The 24,527-nt window shown below is 35.7% G+C and overlaps 10 protein-coding genes across 10 annotated transcripts; 7 read left to right on the top strand and 3 right to left on the bottom strand.

Moving 5' to 3' along the window:
- The first annotated feature begins 222 nt into the window (after positions 1-222).
- On the top strand, positions 223-2,101 carry WICANDRAFT_98115 (uncharacterized protein). Its single transcript, XM_019186632.1, has one exon. It carries the CDS (start codon positions 397-399, stop codon positions 1,717-1,719), a length of 1,323 nt encoding a protein of 440 aa, XP_019036065.1. The 5' UTR covers positions 223-396; the 3' UTR covers positions 1,720-2,101.
- Positions 2,102-7,116: 5,015 nt separating this feature from the next.
- WICANDRAFT_65739 (uncharacterized protein) lies at positions 7,117-9,747 on the top strand (the record flags this gene model as incomplete). The annotated part of the gene is made up of 2 exons (XM_019183978.1): positions 7,117-9,522; positions 9,562-9,747. 2 exons carry the CDS (start codon positions 7,117-7,119, stop codon positions 9,745-9,747), a joined length of 2,592 nt encoding a protein of 863 aa, XP_019036064.1.
- A 1,329-nt stretch (positions 9,748-11,076) lies between these two features.
- CIP1 (Cip1p) lies at positions 11,077-11,988 on the top strand (the record flags this gene model as incomplete). Its single annotated transcript, XM_019186031.1, has 1 exon — positions 11,077-11,988. The coding sequence occupies one exon, from the start codon at positions 11,077-11,079 to the stop codon at positions 11,986-11,988; it is 912 nt and encodes a 303-aa protein (XP_019036063.1).
- A 274-nt stretch (positions 11,989-12,262) lies between these two features.
- Positions 12,263-12,781, bottom strand: WICANDRAFT_65737 (uncharacterized protein; the record flags this gene model as incomplete). The annotated part of the gene is made up of 1 exon (XM_019183977.1): positions 12,263-12,781. One exon carries the CDS (start codon positions 12,779-12,781, stop codon positions 12,263-12,265), a length of 519 nt encoding a protein of 172 aa, XP_019036062.1.
- A 153-nt stretch (positions 12,782-12,934) lies between these two features.
- On the top strand, positions 12,935-13,402 carry GNA1 (glucosamine 6-phosphate N-acetyltransferase; the record flags this gene model as incomplete). The annotated part of the gene is made up of 1 exon (XM_019185283.1): positions 12,935-13,402. One exon carries the CDS (start codon positions 12,935-12,937, stop codon positions 13,400-13,402), a length of 468 nt encoding a protein of 155 aa, XP_019036061.1.
- An 83-nt stretch (positions 13,403-13,485) lies between these two features.
- SMX2 (mRNA splicing protein SMX2) lies at positions 13,486-13,829 on the bottom strand (the record flags this gene model as incomplete). The annotated part of the gene is made up of 3 exons (XM_019182455.1): positions 13,486-13,605; positions 13,668-13,739; positions 13,803-13,829. The coding sequence occupies 3 exons, from the start codon at positions 13,827-13,829 to the stop codon at positions 13,486-13,488; spliced, it is 219 nt and encodes a 72-aa protein (XP_019036060.1).
- A 1,169-nt stretch (positions 13,830-14,998) lies between these two features.
- On the top strand, positions 14,999-17,347 carry IES1 (Ies1p; the record flags this gene model as incomplete). Its single annotated transcript, XM_019184241.1, has 1 exon — positions 14,999-17,347. Exon 1 carries the CDS (start codon positions 15,425-15,427, stop codon positions 17,345-17,347), a length of 1,923 nt encoding a protein of 640 aa, XP_019036059.1. The 5' UTR covers positions 14,999-15,424.
- Positions 17,348-17,527: 180 nt separating this feature from the next.
- VTC3 (vacuolar transporter chaperone) lies at positions 17,528-20,101 on the top strand. The gene has a single exon (XM_019182608.1). It carries the CDS (start codon positions 17,653-17,655, stop codon positions 20,065-20,067), a length of 2,415 nt encoding a protein of 804 aa, XP_019036058.1. The 5' UTR covers positions 17,528-17,652; the 3' UTR covers positions 20,068-20,101.
- Positions 20,102-20,165: 64 nt separating this feature from the next.
- On the bottom strand, positions 20,166-22,319 carry SWI6 (transcriptional regulator SWI6; the record flags this gene model as incomplete). The annotated part of the gene is made up of 1 exon (XM_019182466.1): positions 20,166-22,319. The coding sequence occupies one exon, from the start codon at positions 22,317-22,319 to the stop codon at positions 20,166-20,168; it is 2,154 nt and encodes a 717-aa protein (XP_019036057.1).
- A 405-nt stretch (positions 22,320-22,724) lies between these two features.
- On the top strand, positions 22,725-24,374 carry ULP1 (SUMO protease ULP1; the record flags this gene model as incomplete). The annotated part of the gene is made up of 1 exon (XM_019185282.1): positions 22,725-24,374. One exon carries the CDS (start codon positions 22,725-22,727, stop codon positions 24,372-24,374), a length of 1,650 nt encoding a protein of 549 aa, XP_019036056.1.
- Positions 24,375-24,527: the final 153 nt, after the last annotated feature.

Raw genomic sequence — 24,527 nt, 5'->3', positions numbered from 1 at the left:
CATACGACTTCGATCTTTCCTTTCATCAAACTTTAGTCAATGCTTCGTGCCCTTGACTTCACTGAAATGTCACTGGTTTTCTTTAGTTTGACCTCGTTTTCAGCATCACCGAAATCTACGAGATCGTGAAAAACTGAACACAACCAAAACAACACCAAGAAACACCCTGAAAGAAATGAAACATATCACACCAGAAAAAGCTGCATCATGGACAAAAAGGGGGTTATCGTAAACTCAGAACTAGGGCTCAGCACCCTTTCTGAAAGTTAAAGTTACATTAAATGATTCAGAAGTTGACTTGGATAGCTCTTGCAGGTTTAAATATCCTTTCATTCCCATTATATCAACTTTTGAACCAACCATGTTTCCTCATCTTCATAAATAAGTTCAGTAGCAATGAAATTATCCACTCGCTTTTCAGTTCCATTAGTTCTTGCAGCTTCGCTCGTTTCAAAAGTCTCAGCTGTTGCTATCCCAGAAGCTATCGCTCTCCCTTGGGCTCAAGCTAATCCTCAAGCTTACGCTGCTGCTAATGCCTACGCTGATGCCTATGCTGAAGCTGTTGCTATTGCTCATCCTGATCCAGAAGCCTATGCTTTAGCTGCTTCAGCCGATGATTGTGCCTCCATTTCTTGTCATGCTTCATGTGGATTATTGATTATTGAAGGTCAAGCTTGTTCTCAAAATTCTGAAAACTCCTATTCTGGACCTTATAATACTACCTGTCTATGCTCTTCAGGATCCAAATTCTTACAATATTATGCTCCATGTATGGATTGTGGTTGGACTTTGTGGAAATATTATGGTGGTTATGTCTCATCTGCTTTGGCTGCTTGTGAAACGTTATCCACTGAACCAACTGGTACATTGAGATGCTCCACCACTTTGACAGACTCTTATAGTATCGATACTGGTATTCAAGGTTGCTCATACTTGGGTAATTGTCCAACTGAAACTTCATCTACTGCTCAGACCACGGATTCCCCTGATCAAACTTCAGCAGCACCAACTTCAGCAGAACCAACCTCAGCAGCACCAACCTCAGATGCTCCATCATCCACTCAAGCTGCTCCATCAACCCAACAAACAGACCCTGCCGCTCCAACTTCAGAGGAAGCCCCAACAGCTCCAACTAGCTCAGCAGATGAGCCAAATGCACCAAGCTCAAATGAAGCTTCTGCTGTCCCAAGTAATTCAAATGGCGAACCAAGTGCTCCAAACTCAGATGCTAATACATCGGGCTCTCCAGCTCCAGGTGGTGCAACATCTGGTCAAGAAGATCCATCAGCATTGGATCCAGCTGCTTCAAGCACATCTGCTAAATTCTCAGGTTACACTAATGGCACTACAAGCACAGCTATTGTTTCCCATGGCTCGACAACATTGATTACTGTTACCTCTTGTGATGAAAACAAATGTACTGAAATCCCTTCAACTGCTCAAGTGTCCATTGCAACCACTACCATCAATGGGGTTGTTACTTCATACACCACTTATTGTCCATTAACAACTACTACTCCGCTAACAACCAAAGCTTCCACGGATAAACAAACCACTAAGGCTCCAGAAGACGTTACTAGTAAAGTTACTGCTACCACCACCAAAACGGGTGCATCTACATTAGCCTCAACCACTCCAGTTATTTCAACTTTTGAAGCAGTAGCTAATAAACTGGCTGGATCAGTTGGTGCTATTTTGATGGCGTTGTTATGCATTTAATTTCCATGATGTATGGTGAATTGTTTTAGTTTTTTCTTCTTTTTGTTCTTTTGATAAATGCTTCTACTTTCAAAAGCAACATCAATGTTTATTTTCTACTGACTCCGTCAAGTTGTTGACGTTCTATACAGTATATAGCTACATGGCCGCTTTTACTTTAATAAATATGCCATGTTCAAAAGATTATGATACTTATTTAGATGTTGAAAAAGAGCTCACTGAGATACATTTGCAGCTCGCAAAGTAATGTAGCGAATATAGATCAGGTAATATTAATATAATCCCAACTTCTGCCAAACAGCGCGTGACAAAATCTATTGACACGTAATCTGCCTTTGCTTCCTTCGAAAATTTCTAGCTAAACTTTGGAATGTGAACATGGAAGAATAGTTAAACTCCACAAGACGGATCAGAAACTTTTGATAAGATACCTACCAAGTTCCAACACATCATGCTTTGATTTTCAAACCCAGCTATATGCTTTTCAAATTTTCAAGGCAGCTTCATGCTCTGCTTTACGTTTTAAACTTTTAGGGGTGAGCAAGTTGTCGGCGATATCGAAATCAATCAAGATCAAGGACCAACTTACTCATGGTACCCAAACGTCAACTATGATCAATGATACACTTTATTAAGGCTCTAATATTGTATATAAGAGAGACCCTCTAGCTCCATATATTACATCAAATATCCAGACTCAAACGTTCAATCGTCTTTACAACTCTTTGACTTTTGTTTTTCAGCAAGAAGGTGTTTTCATTTTAAAATCCGTTAAACACCATAAAATACAGCAGCCAATCCACCAGATTCAATCTACAACATAGAACTTCCAAGATGGGTTTTCACATTGAGAAAATGGACACCCTTCCGAATTCGTTTACGAAATAATAAAGCCCAGAATCCTTAATGCACGTTTGTGTGGCTAGCTGGTGTTTTTTGTGTTAGTCCAAGCCGATTTGGAGAAGGTATTTGAGTTGATTGGCTTTCTTCAGTCTTGTTGCTCACAGAAGTTGTGACTTTGGCTCAAACGCCTATGAAATTGGATTGATTCGAGCTTTGTTTTGGTGAAAACGCGGTTAGCTTCAAATTTTTGAATTTTGAACGCATAGAAGCTGCATTTTCATGATCACTTGTGTCAACCTTCATGGTCAGGGTGTCGATCGTGTTTGTTTAAACTGTACGATACGCCAATGTGCGTGCTTTAACGGTGAAGAAGGAGTATTGATAATATATAAAGGGCGAGGTAGATCCAAATATACCACAATCTTGTTGACACATTTTACATAGAGCAACCTCTTATCCACCGGAATTTCATAGATCAATATGAAATCATTCATTCGTTTCATTCTTTCATTAGGGGTACTCACTACATTAGCTGCTTCTGTTGCTGTTCCAGAAGCTGATGCTCTTCCATGGGCTCAAGCTAATCCCCAAGCCTATGCTGCTGCTAATGCTTACGCTGATGCCTACGCAGAAGCTGTTGCAATTGCTCATCCTGACCCCGAAGCTTATGCTTTAGCTGCTTCAGCCGATGATTGTGCTTCCATTGCCTGTCATGCTTCATGTGGTTTGTTGATTATTGCTGGAACTGATTGTTCTTTAAACTCTGAAAACACATATGCTGGTCCTTATAACACAACTTGTCTTTGCTCTTCAGGCTCTAGTTTCTTACAATACTATACTCCATGTATGGATTGTGGTTGGACATTATGGAAATATTACGGTGGTTATGTCTCATCTGCTTTGGCTGCTTGTAAAACTCTATCCACGGAACCAACTGGTACATTGAGATGCTCCACCACTTTGACAGATTCTTACACTATTGATACCAGTATTCAAGGCTGCTCTTATTTAGGAAACTGCCCAACTGATACTTCAAAGGCAACTTCATCTTCATCATCCTCCACCACTTCCAACATCCCATCATCAACAAGTTCTTCTACATCAATCACTTCAAGCACATCCTCATCATCTGCAATCACAAGCTCCACATCAAGCTCTGCTAGCTCTGCAGTATCTAGCTCAAGCGCTCAAACAGTATCATCAATAACCACATACACTGGTACCACCTACACTGTCACCACTGATTTGTCATTCACTTATTCTTATTCACCAGGCGGAGAAACAACTGATTGTTTTACAACCTCTTACCATTATCCAACAGCAACTAACAATCCTATTGACATGGATTTCATTTCCTGGGATGATAAACATTACAGCACAACCAATTACACCACTTATTTCTTTTTGAATTTCACTTCAGACCAAAATGATGTTACCGATATCAAGCTGATCACCGGGACTGATATGAAAACTGCTGTATTGACTCCAGATTCTCAAATCTGGGTTAATTTGAAACAAGGTGTTTATGGTTTCGTTACTTCTGCTCAGAACAACATGGCTGCTTACAATTTAGGTGTCTTGATCACTTATAAAGGTACAAACTACCTATATGCTTACTCATGTCAAACTGATCGCTTAACTTTGAAGTACTTGCAACTTGATAAGAGTGAATATGATTCATGTTACAGAATGGGATTCTGGGGATACTGGAATGATGCTGGTTACTGTACCCATAGAAGTGATCCAATTACTACAACTGTCCAATACAGACCTACAGCCATCGCATCTGCTTCATCTGTTCCATCCTCATCCACATCATCAATTGGATCAAGCTTGTCTACTGCTGCTCTATCCAGCTCAGTGGAATCTTCACTTTCTTCAGTTGCTTCCTCAGTTACTTCATCTGGTTCCTCATCATTTGCTTCATCGATTGCTGCTTCTTCAACAGTGTCATCTGATCTATCATCAAGCATTCACTCTTCCTCAATCTCATCAGGAACATCTTCAGAGGTTTCAAGTCAACCAAGCTCTAGTGTGTTTGAAAGTTCTTCTGCTACAACTGATGCTTTATCTTCTGAAAGCTCAAGCTTCACCAATTCAATAGATTCATCTACTAGCTCATTTGTATCTTCATCTGCAGAATTATCATCATCCGTATCTTCAGGTTCATCAGCATCAGTCTCATCATCATCATCTTCCTCTTCATCACCAGCTTCATCATCACCAGTTGAGCCTGAATTGACTGGTGGGCTAGTCAACGGTCAACCACAATGGTCATTAGCCATTCCTGCTGCTCTTGGTCCATGGACTTCTGTTTCCTTAGTTGCTTCAAAGAATGAAACTGAGTCATTCAACTACAATGATGCTAAAGTTTTGGTCAACGGTGAAACTGTCAGTGATGTTACAGTGTCAGTATCTGATGACTCAGTTACTCTCTCCTTCACTTTCGCTGTTGATGAATCGGATGAATTAAGTATTGATTTTGGTGGTCAAATTGTTGGTGGTTCAAGCTTCACGGCCTTAGCTACTTTAACCATTACCACTCCAGATGGTAGAAGAGTTGTCAAAAGGGCAGAACAATCTTGGAATTTAAGTAACACAATTACTCTTGATGCATCTTCAGTCTCATCAGCTTCATCAAGTGCTATCTCAACATCTTCAAGTGTTTCCTCATCAGTTTCATCAAGCTTATCATCCATCTCTGAGAGTACTGTCTCTAGTGATTACTCCGTTCCATCAATCTCATCCAGTTTATCAATAACCTCTTCAGCATCTTATGCTAACGGTACTTCAACAGACGTTGTTACCAAACCTTCAACTACTTTAGTTACAATCACTTCTTGCTCTGAAGACAAATGCTCAGAAGTTGAATCAACTGCTCAAGTTACTGTTGTTACATCTACTCACAATGGTGTTGTTACCACATTCACTACTTATTGTCCATTGACTACTACTGAACAAAAAACCACGGTTGCTACTGTCACATCTTGTGATGAAAACAAATGTTCAGAAGTTCCATCAACTGCTCAAGTATCTATTGCAACTACAACAATCAATGGTGTTGTAACATCTTATACCACATACTGTCCATTAACAACTACTCCTACTGGTTACCAAACCATTTCAACTAGTGTTGATTCCATAAAAAGTCATGCTGAATCCACTGGTATTACTACAACTATTGTTACTGTTACTTCATGTGCTAATGGTGTTTGTACTGCTGTCCCATCTACTGGTAAGGTGTCTGTTGCGACAACTACTCAAAACGGTGTTGTGTCTTCTTATACTACATACGGTTCAATTGATTCAACTGATGTTGTCACTAAAATTGTCACTTCTACAAAAGGTGGTCAATCTGAGGCTTCAAAAATCACTACAGATACTACTGCTGGTACAGGATCTAGCGTTGCCACTAAGCAACAAGAATCTACTGGTTCTTTAAGCTCATCTACTTATGTTGTTTCAACCTTTGATGCTGCTGCTAATATGATTGCTGGTTCATTCATTGGTGTCTTATTCCCATTCTTGTTCATTTGATTTGAGTTTTGTTTCTCGTCAGATTGGTAATCGGATTACACAGGCTGACTTTTTTTATCAGATTCTTTTTTTCTTCTTGCCATATTCTCAGTTAATGGTAGATTGATCATTTTATTCGACTTCGTTTAAATTATCAGTCTTGTGTTTTATCTTCTTGAATCTTCGCAGTGTTGAAGGCTTTTTGTGTTAAATAGATCTATACCAATGTTATGACTTACTATACGTTTTTCTTTCCAGCTTGTAGAACTTCACTCTAGTGGAATACAACTACATTAATGGATAGGCTTTGTTCTTGACCCAAAATACAGATCAGATTCGCGACAAAATTCGCGAAGTTCTTTGTGATTTATTTTGAACGCAAAAACACAAACACTAGTGTTCTCTATCCTGATTACAAGCGAAAGTCACTTTAATTATAGACAAAAATGATTCAATCCTCAGAAGGTGAATAATCAATAGAATGCCAAAAGATGGTGCTTGTTATTTGTTGTGTCTTCTGCTGCTCAGGTGATTGATGTTTCTTCCAGTTGAGTTGAACCCAATTTTGGATCTGATTGTTCAGCGTGATCTTGTTGTGTCAAATTTCCATTCAACTCTTGCAGAAAACTATCATATGGGCTCAATTAACGTGCTATCGCTTTAGAAGCAGTCTAGGCTCTTGGTTGATGTTGAGGAGCTCAAATCTAACTGGTCCATATAGATAAGTTATACACCGATAGAATTCCCTGAGACTTTGGTCCTTCAGCATCTAAACACCCAGCCATACACTCAAAAACCATTAAGCCCTGAATATCATCTTTGAGCTCATCAACGATAGATCTACATTGTTGTTTTGGGGAGCGCATAACGGTAATGTTGCAGACATATTTACCTTATGATAAAAAGGGTGTCTAACTTTATACCATGCAAGCCAGCATTCTCTCCAGATTGGAATTAATATAAAAGGGACGGTGTTTCGTGATCTGATATGTTTTGAATGTTAATATCCACCTATCATCTATAAATCCATATTCCAGTATGAGATTATCCATTCGTTTCTTATTTACTTTTGGAGTTGTCACCACATTCGTTCAAGCTTTTGCAACTCCTGATGCTCTTGCCCTTCCATGGGCTCATGCTAATCCTCAAGCATATGCTGCTGCTCAAGCCTACGCGGATGCTTATGCTGAAGCAATTGCTATAGGTCATCCAGACCCAGAAGCTTATGCACTAGCTGCTTCTGATGATGACTGTGCTACTATTGCATGCCATGCTTCTTGTGGTTTATTGATTATTGCTGGTACTGAATGCTCTTTGAACTCCGAAAATACATATGCTGGTCCATACAATAAAACTTGTTTGTGTGATGATGATACTGATTTCATTAACTATTACACACCTTGTATGGATTGTGGCTGGACTTTCTGGAAATATTATGGAGGTTATGTCTCTTCTGCTTTGGCTGCTTGTGAAACTTTATCCACGGAACCAACTGGTACTTTAAGATGCTCAACGACTTTAACTGACTCTTACACTATTGATACTAGTATTCAAGGTTGTTCATACTTAGGAAATTGTCCAACTTCAACTGCTGAATCCACTACAACTTCAAGTTCAGTTTCACCAAGTGTTCCAACTACTCAAGCAACATCTACTAGCTCTAAATCATCAACTTCAACAGCTTCATCACCAAAAACTTACACTGGAACCACATATACTGTCACGACTGATTTATCATTCACTTACTCCTATTCACCTGGTGGAGAAACTACTGATTGTTTTACAACTTCTTACCATTATCCAACAGCAACCAATAATCCTATTGATATGGATTTTATTTCTTGGGATGATAAACATTTTGACACAACCAACTACACTACATATTTCTTCCTAAACTTTACTTCTGATCAATCAGATGTGACTGATATTAGATTAATCACAGGTACTGATATGGCAACTGCTGTTTTAACTCCTGATTCTCAAATTTGGGTCAACTTACATCAAGGTGTTATGGGATTTGTCACTTCTGCTCAAAACAATATGGCCGCTTACAATTTGGGTATTTTGATCACCTATAAGGGTACAAACTACCTATATGCTTACTCGTGCAAAACGGATCGTTTGACTCTGAAATATTTGCAACTTGATAAGAGTGAATATGATTCATGTTACACAATGAGTTTCTGGAGGTATTGGAATGATGCTGGCTATTGTACTCATAGAGAAGATCCAATCACTACTACAGTTGAATTTAGACCTGAGTCTAGTGAAACAACGTCAACTTCAAATGTTCCAAGTACTAGCAGCTCATCCTCATCTTCAAGCTCAAGTGATGCTACTACCACATCATCCAGCTCACCTGCTACTTCAGCTTCCACCGAAGTCCCTTCCACATATAGCTCGGAGAGAACTTCAAACTCTGTATCAACTGACTCATCATCCACTTCAAGTGATATAGTTCCACCAACATCAGCTTCAACTGCTCCATCGGCAAGTTTATCCTCACTCAGCTCAAGTCAATCCATTGCTCCAACTGTGTCCAATTCAACCTCTTCTGAATCTATGATTTCCTCATCTTCCACTTCATCTTCATCAAGTTCACCTACTGCAGAACCTTTTTTGAGTGGTGAATTGGTTAATGGTCAACCACAATGGGAATTATCAATTCCTGGTGCTTTAGGTCCATGGAATTCTGTTTCAGTTATTTGTTCTCAAAATCAAACAAATGTTTTCAATTATGACGACGCTGTTGTTTATGTTAATAATGTGGCTATGAACAACGTCAGTATTTCTTATGCTAACAATTCAGTTGATCTTTCATTTACGTTTAACATTGAAGTTGCTGATGTTGTTATTGTTCAATTTGGTGGTGAAGTTATTGGTGAAGGACAGGGGTTTACATCTTTGGTGCATCTGACCATTGTCGATTTGAATAATGAGAGAATTGTCAAAAGAGGTGAAATGTCATGGGATTTGAGTTATACAATTGATGCAGAAGTAACATCCAGTGAATCTGATATTTCATCATTAACTTCAACTGAATCATCTAATGGAATTAGTACTGCTACAACAATCCTCACTGAAGATACAACAACAATTGTTACTATAACTTCATGTTCAGAGGATCAATGTACTGAAGTTGAAACAACAGCTCAAGTTACCGTTGTCACTGTGACTGAAGATGATATTGTTACTTCATATACTACATATTGTCCAACTTCTAAACCTGAAACTACTATTGTCACTGTTACTTCTTGTTCTCAAGATAAATGTTCCCAAGTTGAATCCAGTGCTCATATTACCGTTATCACTTCAACTCAAGAAGGTGTTGTCACTACATTGACTACTTATTGTCCAATTAGTTCTGAAACTGCTGTTTCCAACACTGGAAGTTCTACAAAAACTATTGAAAGTACTAGTGAAACCGCTGGAGTTGCACAAAATGTTGGTTCAAGTAGTCAAGAAGTCACCACTACAAGTTAGGTTACACAAGTTGTTACTGTTGAATACACTAGTGTATCAGAAGGTGTTACAAAAGTCGGTACTACAACAAGTGAAGTTGTTAAGCCTGCTTCAAGTACACCTGCTGAGGTTTCTACTTATGAAGGGTCTGCTAATATGTTGATTAGATCTGGATTAGTTGGTCTTGTCTTTATGGTTCTTTTGTGAGGAATCAGCTCCTTGATACTTCTATTTGATATTTCTTTTGTCTTTGTTTTGCTATATGTTGAAATTCTATATTTTTCTATGATGTTCCATCGTATTTGAATAAAGAAAGTATAATCTCATCTTGTCTGTAATTTCTGGTTAATTAGTGTAAGTGTATACCCCTGGTTGATATAGCAATGACACGGTTAAATTTTTCTATGCGAAGAGATGTATCTATTGATCTTACGTCACTTGATGAACGATCCTTATTGTCCTTGAATGGTGTAGGATGGCCTAAACATACGGATTGACTAATTAATCTAATAGGAGATAGAAGGCTGTACAGTTGTGGGTAAAATTTGTAGTAATGGTTAGTAACAACTAGGGCTTACAATTTTTAAAGCTGGCAATTGCTACGAAAGGAACTGATTTTCAAGTCATCAAAAGATTGATATGATCTAGACTTGAGACATGGTACCCAGGTATACCACTCGACTGTGAAAATTAGCTAGTACTCTTGACGTGTTTCACCTGTCATTGATGAATACTTGAAACAAACTTGATGAGATGAGATGTGAAATTTTCTAAATTGTATACTGGTACCTCATTCCTCCATTAAGCCCATTTCATTACCTTTTTCGAATGTATCTGTACTTGCAATGCAATTTCATTCTGGTTACCAATTTCAAGCGAATGTATAATCCCACAAGTGTTTATTATTAGGTTGGATTAAATTTGGTCATCTTCACACCTTCCGGATATGGTAGTCTAATTGACAGGAACGCGTAAAAAACAATTTAAAACGCGAAAAAAAGAGGGTACCAAATCTCAAAATTACAAATTCAACTGTGAGACTACGTATCAATCTTCAACTTTAAATTACTAGATTGGCTTTTGTTATGGTTAGATTAAATTATTCCAGTATCAGATTGGGCCCCAGAGCTGTACTGAATGGGATGGATACTTTGGCGAGAAATATCAACTAAACCATTTCTAGTACTACACTTGAAACCCCTAAACGAAGCTCATCTCTACCAAATATTAAACACCCATATTATCATCGAACCACCAGTTTTAAACAAACTAAATCATCCATTTTCCATCCTCATTTCCCATTTCTGTTGCAATTTGTATGCTTCGTTTCCAAAGGGATGCGATTCTGCGATTGCCCAATTGGGAAATTGCATTTGCATTGCTTCGGTAAACGCGTCAGTCGCATCGCTCACAGGAACATTCGAATCTCGAGAATTACATACAATTCCTTTATATATAAGTCCCTGCTCTTTTTGTAAATTCGTCTGCTTTACCAAACACAGTTCAATAATACAAAAGTATATCAAGCTATTCATAATGCTACTCAACAAGTTCCCTTTACATCTTCAACTAAACACCTCTTTTAAAGATGAGGATATCGTCATGAAGGATCCATTAGGCACCCCTATAGGAACTCCTACAGGTGTTCAAACTCCAACGGATCAAGTCAATTTCAACAACTTACAATGGTTTAATGAACAAGGTGGTGGTGCTCCAAATCCTCCAAGATATGGTAGAACAGCTTCAACTTCAAGTATTGCTAGTTCAGTTTCAAATTTCTCCACAAATAACAACAATAATGATTTCAGTTATTCTAATTTTGCATCTCATTATAAATTAACTGATTTATTTGAAAAATTATTAATGGATACGTATCTAAATTATCAAATGAATCCAACTATTACCCCTTTCAATGAAAATAACCCACCATATGGAGTTATAAATAAAGTATCAAAAGAAGCATTACAAAAAGCAATGGATGATAATATTGAAGTTGGTATAGAAATCAATAACTATTCATTAACCATAATACGCCAAAAACTATTACAAATATGTCATCAAAACACAGTATCAACACCAACAGGTTCAAGACAAAATAGTTTCCAAGGTGCATTAAATTTACAATCAAAATTTAACAATATACCTTCAGGTTTCTCCACACCAAATAATATCTCCACAACTCCAATGAATGAATATTTCAATTTTGAAGTACCTCCACAACAACAATTACAACAACCTGCTCAATTTTCTCAACAACCTGCTCAACAATTACAACCTTCTTTTGATACATATGCTCCACCTCCTCCACAAAATAGATTGGAAAGATCAGATTCAAATGCTAGTTGTGGTTCTGGTGTGATAATACCGGATCTATTCAATGCCACTAGTAATAGAAAGAGAGAAAGTTTAAGATTGAAAAGATCTGGAAATAAAATCACTTATAATTAAGCTTTTATTGGGATGTTTTCTTTTGGGTTTTCGGTAATTTCTATGTTATGGGGGGTAGTGCATATGGTTATTCTTTTCTTTGACTTTCAATTCTTTTAATGATATTTTTGGTTTTAATTTTTATTTTTGTTTAGATTTATGTCATGTCTTTTTTTTAAAAATTCTGTTTACTTCTCTGTTTCAATACTTTTTTTGTTATGATCTTCTTTATAGAGTCATTATCCAAGGGACTATTTCACATTGTCATTCGTTAATATTCATACAAGTCATTCATTCACTCATATTCTTGTATTAATTGCCGAAGTATCTTTCTTAGTTTCCTATATCTGATTTTTTCATCTTGAACTTGTTCTACCAATTCACCCATCAAGTCTTTTGGACCTTCATCCTGTTCAATCCTTTTATTCACTTCATTTATATAAATCTCAAGCTTCCCATTAACTTCGTGCTTATCTTCAATCTCCTTGATCAATTGATTGTTTTGTTGTTCTAAATATATCACGTATTCTTCACTTTGTTTAACTTGTTCTGAGAACACAGTGTTTGCTAATGAGATCCCAATAGTGTCACCTCTTTCAAAATGGAATGGGATCTTATCATTACTAAGGTGTAATCCAACAATTTCATCTTGTGGATCTAGTTCTCTTTGGTGAGTTTTCGCAACATTCAAGAACTGGGTATATTTTGATACTTGATGCTCCAAATTTTGGTGATATTTTGTCTCTAGCGTGTTATTCAGCTCATCAGAGGATTGGAATATCCTTCTTAACTGGTTATATCTCTCTGAACTCATGTGATCTCTTTGTATTGCTTTGTTTTGTTTTGTTGTCATAGTTAAGAAGCCATTTTTTTTTGTTTACCTTTTTTTCTTGGAAAATCATGATCTCACAATTTGAACATTTAACCCATAAAAGTCTCATAAAATACACTTTCCATCATCACCACCATGTCCTCGCTTCCTGAAGGTTACTCAATCAGACGCTTGAAAGCCACTGATTTCGCTCGTGGTGTTCTCAACACTTTAACTGCTCTAACTACTGTTGGTGATGTCTCTCAACTTCAATTCGAAAACGTTGTTGCTAAATGGGATGCCTTGACTTTAATGAATGGTTCATATATTTATAACCCAGTGGTGATCATTAATGAGAAAGATGAAGTTGTTGCCACAGGTATGCTATTCATCGAGGAGAAATTGATCCATAATGCTGGTACTGTTGGTCATATTGAAGATATTGCGGTTAGAAAAGATCAACAAGGGAAATCTCTGGGGAAACTTTTAATTAAGAAATTATTAGAAATTGGTGACAAAGCTGGTGTTTATAAAATCATATTGGATTGTGATCCAAAGAATGTTGGATTTTATGAAAAATGTGGATTAAATGAAGCTGGTGTGGAAATGCAAATTAGATTTTGAGCTACAAAAAAACAGTCATGTTCTTGACTAAAGGTTTATTTATTCATAGCTAATGTACATTTCTCTTCTATATTGAATCCCACTTATATGTTTTCTAAACTCTCAATACTTAGAATCGAATTACCTCTAAGCACACATGATCCTATTTGTATTTTATCTTTTGTTTCATCAACTGTCTCCTCAAGCACAATGTTTAAAAATATCTGTATTTCTTCTAGTTAGTAAAAACAATCAAACTTCTCAAATCACTTAGGTATCTACTCACATCATAACCTCTCAAGTTCCCTGTAACTTTTCTTGAACCATTCAACTGTATTAGAACTCTTTTATCCATGTACTAAATAAAACATGTTAGTATTGACATCCCCCAATAACTAATACACTTTTAGATTCGACATACCTTCTTTAATTCTGGAGCTGAAACCATTTTATAATATCTGTCTGTATCTTATCAACTTATAATTTGATAGTTTGATTATTCTTCAATTAATCTTCAGTTCTATGATTTTTTTTCTATTTAGACAAAAGTGATTACTAAGTGATTAGTAATTCTGAAAGTATAAGTAATTCAACACATAAACAGTAATAAATGCCCCTTATTTGATGTAAAAGAAGACTAAATATCTTAGCAGTGACTTATACTATTCATTCCATCAACTTTCCCTTATTCGACTGAGCTTTGAATGTTGTAACGCAGTGAGTTAATCGTTGACTATAGCTTTCGCGAATCAGTTTTTTTATGTTTGTTTACTTCACGTAAACTTTTAATCACTTGAAGAACCTCAACAGCAAAAGATGGCAAACCCACTAGACCTATTCTCAGAAGATACACCCAATAGACACAGCTCTCAACTGATAAGACCATCTTCTCCAATCCAGGAAACAGAGACCCTCAAAGAGCTGAAACTGATTGAGCTACAGAAGGAATTGTTACAACAGAGAAATACATTGAAAGAAGATGTTCAAAGACTGGAGAGAGAATGGAATGATATGAGAAGTAATGTTGATATAGATGAAAATAATGAGGAGGATGATGCTATATTTGAATTACTAATACAGAAGGCTAATGAGGAGGAAAATACAACTCAAACCCAACCTAAGACAACAACAATAGATGATAATGATGCTGATGTTTTAGATAACTTTAGCGCTAAACCTTCCAAAAATTGGGATCTAAGGATTGAATATCTTCAAAAGTTTTATCCAGATGTTAGTATTACAAATTATTCATCAAAAGTCTCGTTGGAATATAATGATCCAACTAATCCTAAAAAATCACAATTCATCAAGACAATAGCTTTTGCATTAGGTTATACAAAGAATATAATAAGGTTAGAAGTTCAAGTGAAATTGACAAAAGTTGATAATATTTACAAGATTCATGATCTTATTATATCCAGAAAGTCAAATAATAGATTAAACACTATACTGATCACCATTATTAACCATTTTTCCCAAACAAAGAATGTTAATGAGTTTTTATACACCATAAACAAACTATACAAGACCTTGAACAACCGCCAAGAAACACTCAATAACCTTAATAAGATATACGGGAACGATACGACCAATATCTATGAAAATGAATTCAAATATAAGGATATATCCCTCTTATGGGATATAATATTTGAGAATGGTGAATTGAAAAGTTTGATCAATGTTAATGATGCTTATAATGATGTTTTCAATGACCTGACTGAACAATATGGTGTACAGAGAGGAACAGAATTACTCATAGCCACTATTTATCCAGAGGAGTCTAGGGATGTTGAGTAAATATTAAAAATGTCTAATGATTGAAATTTGTAGGTTATATGTTGGTGTCCGGGTGTTGTATCCCGCAAAATGAATTCGCGAATGGAATCGAGAAAAAAGCTCGAACTTTTTGGTGTAAAACAAACAAATGACGTGTGAGCTCTTTGTTAATTGATTATATACAAAGGGTGGTTAAATTGATCCTGAAATCATTTATTTGAATTTAATTAAAGATTGATATATTTTGCTGTCGAATAATTCTCCAAAATGCCACCAAGATACGATCCAATCCATGATATACTGATTGATGAAGCTGAACCATCAGATCAACCTGCCAAAGAGGAATCTATTGAAGAAAACCCAGAACAACCTCCAACTGAATCAACTTCGGATGAGAATGTGAAAGAAGAACAAAATGATGTTAAGACCAATGAGTTTGATACTGACGTTGAGATGAAGAATGAAGATACAGAGCCAGAAACAGAAACAGCACCACCACCACCTTCACTACAGCCTCAAGAGGACAATAATACATCTGAACAAAAGACTGAAGAAACAACTGATACAACCAATCCAAAGAAACACAAATTATCACCTTCACCTTCAAAAGTTCATTTGAAAAAAACAAAGAAACCAGGTAACAAGAGTGCAACAGTGCTAAGTTCAGCAAGATCTCGTCATTTAAAGAAGGATGATGGTAAACCATTCCTAAGAAAAGATATACAGTATCAATTTCTAAAAGATTTATTTGACAACAAAACAAGAGCCTTCCGTGACCCTTATGCAGATTCAAAGGATAAAGTCAACACAGAACCTGAAGATAGTACGGGGCATAAATTAACATTTGCAGAACTTTATATCAAGACAATTGCACATAGTTCGAAATGTTCCAAAATCTTGAGAGATCGGTTATTAAATGATATGAAAATGAGTATACCTACCAGCATGATCTGCTTGCTAGTTAATGTTGGTAGAATGAACACCACAATCAATTTTGTTCCAGATATGAAGTCACAATTGAGAACATATCATTCAATACCCTGTTTACAAGTTGATTATGATGCTTCGGAGAATAAATTCACCACTAGTGGTAACGGTGGTGATAAACAATTACAAGATACTCCTAGGTTGAAATCAATACTGAAGGCTTGTTGTGATGATACCGAGGAGCCAAATGCATTGGCTTTATTAGAGTCTGTGGAGAAGTTACCGAAAACTAGTGTTATAAATGTGATTTTCCTACTTTGTAATGCTGAAGAATCAATAAATAAGAAGTACTTGAATGGTGCTGGTTATACATTTTTTGATATTTTCATGAATGCTGATTATGATCCTGATAAAAGGGCATTATTGTTTTTATGGTTAGTTTATGCATATTTGGAAACAAACTTGACAGATGATGAAATTGCTGAAAATCCATTTGGCCATGGTGCTCCACCTGCTCTAACTAAAACTGATAAAGAACAAGATATTGATACACCAGAAGAAATTGAATTTGGTGAGAATTTGTATCATCAAAGAGTTAATTTCTTAGCAGAAGATGAAGCTGATCCTAAAAGGGAGGAGAAAGTTGAAAAGAAAAAAACATCTGAAACATCTTCTGCGTCTACTGAACCTTTACCAAAACCATTACTCATGAATACATCCAAAACAACAAGTGATAGTACTACAAAGACACCTATAAAGAAGTCCGAGAAGGCAACACCAATACAGAAATCAAACACGCCAGCTTCAAAGCAATCCATTGCAAAAGCCCACCAGGCTCAAACTCCATCATCATATTCACCTGTACCTCCATTCACACTACCACAATTACCAAAAAATGATATTGATACTGATAAAGTTAAGAAATCATTAAAATACCTAGCACGTATCTTTGGTAAGAAAAGGGACAAGATGGGACAAGTTAGATATGAGCACAACAGAATAGTGCTAGAGGAGCAGCTGGCAAAAGAGAAAGAGGAGGAGGAAATAAATGGTCCAGCACCAACTAATAACAGAATGAGACTCAAGAATTATAAAGGTGATTATGTGGAGAATAGTGACAAGTTTTATAAACTGTTCAATCTTTTGAAGAATGATTTTGTGGAGATGACCAAAGCTGATGAAGAACATGATGTTAGTGTAAACGTGGAGTATGAAGACACATCCAAGGACTTGACTTTGAAATCTTTTAGTTTGGACTTTTGAATTAAATTTATGATGGTGATAATTTTTTGTAAAACGAGTTCGCGAATTAATGATGTGATTACCTAATCTCTTGATAATTATTTTCGATACGGCCAGGCCCACGTGCCCATCAAGAGCCATACGCATTTTACGCCAGTTTGGAAACAGGAAAATGGCTGCTTCAAGCACATTCACACAGAGCATCGAGTTAGCTGCTGTATTTGTTATAAATTGTACCCACGCTGCCGTTGCAAGAGATTCAGAGCTATCCATCATAGAGTCCATATCCAAGACCATAATACTAGAAAGCAATTGCGGTTGACAGGATGTTATTTGGTGTCAGACTATCAAACGAAATATTCCCTCCATGGGCAGACTACTACATCGGTTATGACAAGTTGAAAAAACTGATGAAAGAATCAGCAGTCCCTGATTCTGGATCCAAGAAGAATAAAAAGGGTAAAGATGCTGAAGAGTTCACTGATCGTGATGAGAATATATTTGTTTCAGCGTTGGATAGTGAATTGGAAAAAGTTTACACTTTCCAAACAAGTCAATATAACCAGTTGTTGAAGAGAATTGAAGAAGTGGAAAATAAAGTGAGCTCTATGAATCTAGAAGATGCTGCTGGATCCAAAGATAAGTTCGATTGGACAGGTTTACAAACCGAATTGGAAAATATCCTTAGTGAATCTAAGGAATTGGATCATTTTGCAAGATTGAATTTCACTGGATTTCAAAAAATTGTCAAAAAGCATGATAGAATTCATCCAAATTATAGTTCTGTAAAAGCGTTATTATCAATCAGATTGAAAGAATTACCATTCCATTCAGAAGATTATTCCCCTTTATTACATAGAATCTCCAACTTATATTCATTCTTGAGAGAAAACATTTCATCAGCTTCATACCTTTCCAACATTGGCTCTCAAAGAGGAAGTGCCTCTTTACCAAATGCTAGTACTTCAGTTTCAAGTGTCACTGCTCATGAAGATGCTGAATTCCAATCATTTAAATTTTGGATCCATCCTGATAATTTGATGGAGGTCAAAACAAGAATTTTAAGACATTTACCAGTTTTAGTTTATTCAAATGATGAAGCTGATACTAATCATGGTGATACTTATGATCCAACCATTTCTTCATTATATTTTGATAATGGTTCTTTTGAAGTTTACAATTTGAAATTACTTAAATCAAATGCTTCCCCTACACTAAGATTAAGATGGTCTGGTAGATTATCTGATAAACCTGATATCTTTTTAGAGAAAAAAGTTGTTGATAAATCAGTTAATGATGAAAATTTGAATGAAGTTCGTTTGAAATTGAAGGAGAAATATTTAAAAGATTTCATTATTAATGGTGATGTTGATGAATTTAAACAGAAAACTTTGGGAAGATTCAAAGAGATGGGTTCATCTGCTGCTTATTTACAATCCTTAGAACATGATATTGATGATGTTGATAAATTTATCAAACAATTTGACTTACAACCTGCTTTACGTTCAGTTTATACAAGAACCGCATTCCAAATACCTGGTGATGATAGAGTTCGTATCACAATTGATTCTGATATTTTATTCATCAGAGAAGACTCATTTGATCAAGATAGACCAATCAGAAATCCAAAAGAATGGCATAGAACTGATATTGATCAAAATATTGAAAATCCTTATCAATTGTTGAGAAAGAATGAATTTACAAAATTCCCACATAGTGTTATGGAGATTAAAATTAAAAACACAACAGGTAGAAAAGGCTCAGATTTGAATGGTATTAGTATTCCATTTTCAAGAAAACATGGTAAATGGATTGAAGAATTAACCACTTCACATTTGGTTAAAGAAGTTCCAAATTTTTCAAAATTCATTCAAGGTATTGCTTCATTATTTTTGGAAGATGATAGATTAGACATTTTACCATTCTGGTTACCTGAATTGGAAGATGATATCCGTAAGAATCCAAATGATGCTTATGAAGAATTGAAAGCCAAGCAAAAATCTGATGATGAATACAAGAAAAAATTAAAGAGATTCTCAGTCTCACGCACAAACAGTCCTATTGTGCAAGCTCAAACACATTCAAATCAACAGATTGAAGAGATACATGACGCTGACTTGGAAGATCATGAATCATCAGATGAAGAAGGCCCTTCAAATCATCATCAAAGAAGTCATAGAAAGCAACGTGTTGCAAATTATCTTCCATTCTTCTCTGGTTCTTCAAAATTGAATGACGTTTATTCAGAAGATGAAGAAGTTGTCCTACCACCAGGTGTTCAGCAACCTAAAACTTTATTAAAACAAGCCGGTCCAGTTAAGGTGGAGACTAAAGTCTGGTTAGCAAATGAACGTACTTTTAATAGATGGTTGAGTGTTACCACATTGTTTTCAGCTTTAACTTTTTCAATTTATTCATCAGTTTCAAAAGCTCAATCTGAATTCACTGCTGAAGTTTTAGCCTACATTTATTTTGCATTAACCCTATTTTGTGGTATTTGGGGTTATGTCACTTATAACAAGCGTTTAAGCTTGATTAAATTAAGAGATGGTAAACATCTAGATGCTCCATTAGGTCCATTAGTTGTTGCTGCTGGTGTCCTTGGTGCTATTATTATTAATTTTATTGTTGGTTTTAGACAAGCAGCCTCAAGAATCAATATAATGGAGGATCAACAATTACATCCATTAATCAGAGCAGTTAATGAATACATTTTCAGATTAGTTGGTGCTAAACAATAATATAAAGACACAAGTACCAGCTTGTATAATAAAAACACTTAATTAATACAAATAATAATTTTTTCTTTATTGTCATGAATTTGGAACGTACATAAATATTATACATCGATTTTATCATCAACTTTACGTAAAAATCCAACAACCCTACCCATATCAACTTCATCAGGATCACTCTCCACGGCTTGAACTAAACCATCCAATATACTATCAATTGTATTCTCTTCAACACCAGTACATAATGCGACAACTCTTCTGAATTTTGATTCCAATTTTGATGAATTTGATCTCAATTCCTGTATGATATTGTTCAAATCTCTTTCATTCTCTTTATATGCAGTGATTCTGGCTTTCAACACAACTGATGGTGGGATATCTTGTAAATTGATATTTCTTGGATCTGGTGTTTGGTTTGGATGTTTTTGAAATTCATTATAGATAGGCCATACTCTAAATGGTTCATCTGCATCAAAATCAACATCATAATTACCTATTGAACCTAATTCAGTAGTTTGATCAATGAATCTTTGTTCCTCTTCTGAAGTTGCCTTATCTAGGTTTGCTATTCTTTGTTTCAATTCATTTAATTTAATTTCAGATTGTTTTAAAATATCTAAATTTTGACGACTTTCTGATAATTTTTGTGTAGATTCTCTTAATCTTGAATGTAATTCATCAATTTGCTTTTGCTTTGTGGAGATCTCTGATTTGAAATCATTATCTAATCTGGATAAAACTTTTTGCATTGAATCAAGGATTTTTTGCGAGCTTTGTCCACCATTCCCACTTATTTGATTATAAGGTGTAGTTCCATGACCTGCTGAACTAGTTGAGCTTAGTGTTCTTTGTTTAGCACTAGCTAGTCCATTAACATTAATACCAAAATCTATTGGTCTGAGTCCTGCTCTATTAGGTATGGATGGATCAGCACCAACATCTAATAATTGTTGCACTATAGCTTTATTACCAATTCTTGCGGCGATATTCAAACAAGTATCACCATTTTTATCTTGAGCATTGACAATCTCATTCATGAATTTCCCCAAACTTATAGCACTTTTAGGTAAATAAGTACCAGTCTTCACTATCCATTCCAATAAAGTTTCCAAATAATAGCGACTAGCTGCACTTCTTTTCTTAATACCAGCAGTAAGTGCAATGTGATGCAGTACTGAACGACGTTGATGATCCAAAAGTGGTATACAAGGATACAATAAATTTAACAATTCATGGAAAGAGCCTTGGTCATAATTGTTGGTAACCAAGACTGAACGTATAAGTGGACTTTCACCTGTTTTATTACCTCTAATACGAATAGAGCCACGACGTACTAATTCAGAAACTAGTGGAATCCGAGCTAACGCAGCAGCCCAATGTAGTGCAGTGTGACCCAGTTCATCAATTGATACATCTAAATTAACACCAGATAATGCTGACTCACCACCAACAGCGTCTGCTAAAGCGTTAGCCTCTTGTGACAGGAAAATTTGTGTTATGACATCTTTTGAATGTTCAAATTCAGGGATATAACCAGATAAAGGCTCTAAAGTGAATGGAGTATTTGGGTTATCAATATTCAAATCATGATCAAAAGTTTCAAATTGAATAGCATCACCATTTTCCAAATTTTCAGTAGGTATTGTTTTTTGCTTTTTAGTTGGTGATTCTGCATTGTTTATTAATTCTGTTTCATCATTTTCAGTTAATGTTGAATATGAACGACCTAAATTGGAAGGTTGTTGTTTTAAATCAAAGGATTCTTTTAATCCAAGCTTCTTCTTTTGAGCAGCAATAGCTTGTTCTTTTGTTGGTGTATCATTAGCTTCTTCACTTGAAACGTTGAATAAAAATAATGGTTTCAAATCTTCATAAACACCATATTGTTGTGATAAGGCAACTGCTCTATCATAAGGTATCCAAGTTCCTTGAAATTTACCATATCCGCCTTGAACTTTTTCATGAGTCCCTGTATGGACCTCCCTTTCCAGTATTTTAGTTCTTTTAGTTTTATCTAAACCTGCAACTTTTAAAATTTGAGTAGCATTGAATGAAGAATCGTTTCTTCTTCTCATAACGGAGACACCACGTACTGTCATTTCTATTACTTTAACACCAGAATACATGGCTGTATATATTGTGTTTATATCATAAGCGGCATTTTTATAAAAAGACTCGTTTGTTTGGTTAGGGTCTATCTCAGTGGAGTCAACATCTTGAGTGGTTGTAGCATCATGGTCTTCAATATCCAAAGACATCATAATTTAGTAAAGGGTTGTTCTGGGTGCCCTTTTTGCCTTAAATGAATGGGGTTTTTTCGATGAACTTGATTATACCGTATCACTGAACTTAGCAATGACCTTCAGAATGATTATTCCTTCTTCTCAGTACCTAATTCCACGGTTTAAAAGCGAGACAGAAGTCAAACTCAACATGTCGCGTCTAGTGAAAACTCGTGAAAATCCAAAAAATCGTGGTTTGTTCCGAAAAGGGAAATTGCTGGTTGGCCCAGCATATTCGCGAATATCTTTTTTTTTGCAAAACGAGTTCGCGGAAATCAGTTTTTTTTACCCGCAAATTCGCAAGTAGCCAAAGTAAAAATGTAAATAAACAGTTTCATGAGCTTTTAATATTCCAAACCACAATTCACCAGAATCACCACCATGTCTTTTGAGAGACAGGGCCCTGTGCTCGCAAGAAAGAGAAAGAGAAACACAGACTATAAACACACCAATTCACACCCTTCCAATCGTCAAATCATCAACTCATCCCATTTGCATAGAGACTCATCATTCAGTACACCAATTAAACCAAAGAGTGTTCCTGATAACTTTAGTAGGCGTAAGGGGAAAGACTGGACAAAAGTTGGTAAAAATGATGATGAAAAGGAAGACAATGATAATGCAAGATTTGTGCTGAAGTTGTTCACAAGTTTGACATCCACTATTTATAAGAAAGCTGCTCATCTGATCAAGGAACAATTTAAACATGAGCCTGAGGAGAAAACATCACCATCTAAAAGAAGAAAAGTGGATAAAGAAGCGGCAAAAGTAGAGGACAAGAAATCTAAGATTGATCGTAAAGCTGCATTAGAAGCTATTAATTTCAATCCAGACATTAAAGATGATTATAAGAATGTCTCATTTATCAAATCACCAATTGATTGGGATCTTAAGGAAACACTTGCAGTTGATGGGAGCTCAGAAGGTACGAATGATTATGGTACGAGTTTCATTAGACGTAAGAACAAATACACCAAACCAAACATTGAATCAAAATACATGAGATCTGTCTATAGTGGGCAATATAGAACACCAACTCCAACAAATACAACTCCACCAACACCTTCAAATAGCTCAGATGATGATAAGAAACTGCTTTCTTCAATGCATAGAATCACTGAAGATTTGAGAAAGAATTGGGGTGGAAAAAAGAAGAAGTCAGATGATGATGTTATTTTCCTGAAAGAAGTTAAACTACCGCCAGCTACTCCATCAAGATTCTCACTAACTTTTGATCTGACCAAATTGACATTTGAGCAAGAATTCAAATATTATCAAAAAATATTGAACGAAAGAAGAAAATTACAAGATAAGATACATAAGGATAAACTAGAGGCGGAATCGACTTCTAAATTAATTGAAAAACTATCTGAAGATGATGAAAATAAGGTGTTAAACATTTGGAAAAGTAAAGGCAGAGACTCACAGATGTTATTACAAGCATTTAATATTGATGTTAAAGTCATTGATTTCAAAACGTTAGCTGATAAACATTGGTTAAATGATGTTGTTATTGAATTATTCTTGAAAACTTTAATCACAGATAAAGTTTATGCCTTCAATTCATATTTCTTCACCACTATAGAATCTAGAGGTTATACAGGTGTTAATAGATGGATGAAAAGGGCAAAAGTTAATATTGCAGATATAGATAAGATCTTGATACCCATCAATGTCCATCAAACACATTGGGTTTTAGGGACTATTGATATGAAGAAGAAGAAAATATTGTACATGGATAGTTTAACTACTAGAAAGACACCACACGGTGAAAGAGCATTGAACTTGATGTATGATTTTGTTAAGGGAGAAACCAATAAACAAGGTGTACCTCAACTGGCTGAAGGTTTTACAATGGAGCATCTTTTAAAAGTTCCACAACAACAAAATGGGTTTGATTGTGGTGTCTTTACTTTATTGAATGCCTTTTATATTTCCAAAAACGAGGCCCTAACTTACCAACCAGCAGATGCCACCACGTTTAGAAGAATCATTGGAAATACGATATTATCACTGTCGTCCAAGAAATAATAAATAGTCTTTTTTCTTTGGCTTAATGTTGTAGTTTTTCACTTTATTTGGTACTCCGAAGTCATTTTGTTGCTCGATTTCAAATGGTCCCCATACAAAAAAAAAATCTTGATCATGTCTCAAAGATCAAAACCTCAATCAATTGTGAACCAA

The sequence above is a fragment of the Wickerhamomyces anomalus genome (assembly GCF_001661255.1).
Source record: "Wickerhamomyces anomalus NRRL Y-366-8 unplaced genomic scaffold WICANscaffold_8, whole genome shotgun sequence".
Taxonomy (NCBI): Eukaryota; Fungi; Ascomycota; class Saccharomycetes; order Phaffomycetales; family Wickerhamomycetaceae; genus Hansenula; species Hansenula anomala.
The sequence above is the reverse complement of the archived record's forward strand: the minus strand, read 5'-3'. Positions and strand labels throughout refer to the sequence as shown.

What these genes read in the sequence shown, in the direction of transcription:
- WICANDRAFT_98115 (XM_019186632.1), top strand. Translation starts at nt 397, where the DNA reads ATGAAATTATCCACTCGCTTTTCAGTTCCATTAGTTCTTGCAGCTTCG.
- VTC3 (XM_019182608.1), top strand. Translation starts at nt 17,653, where the DNA reads ATGTTATTTGGTGTCAGACTATCAAACGAAATATTCCCTCCATGGGCA.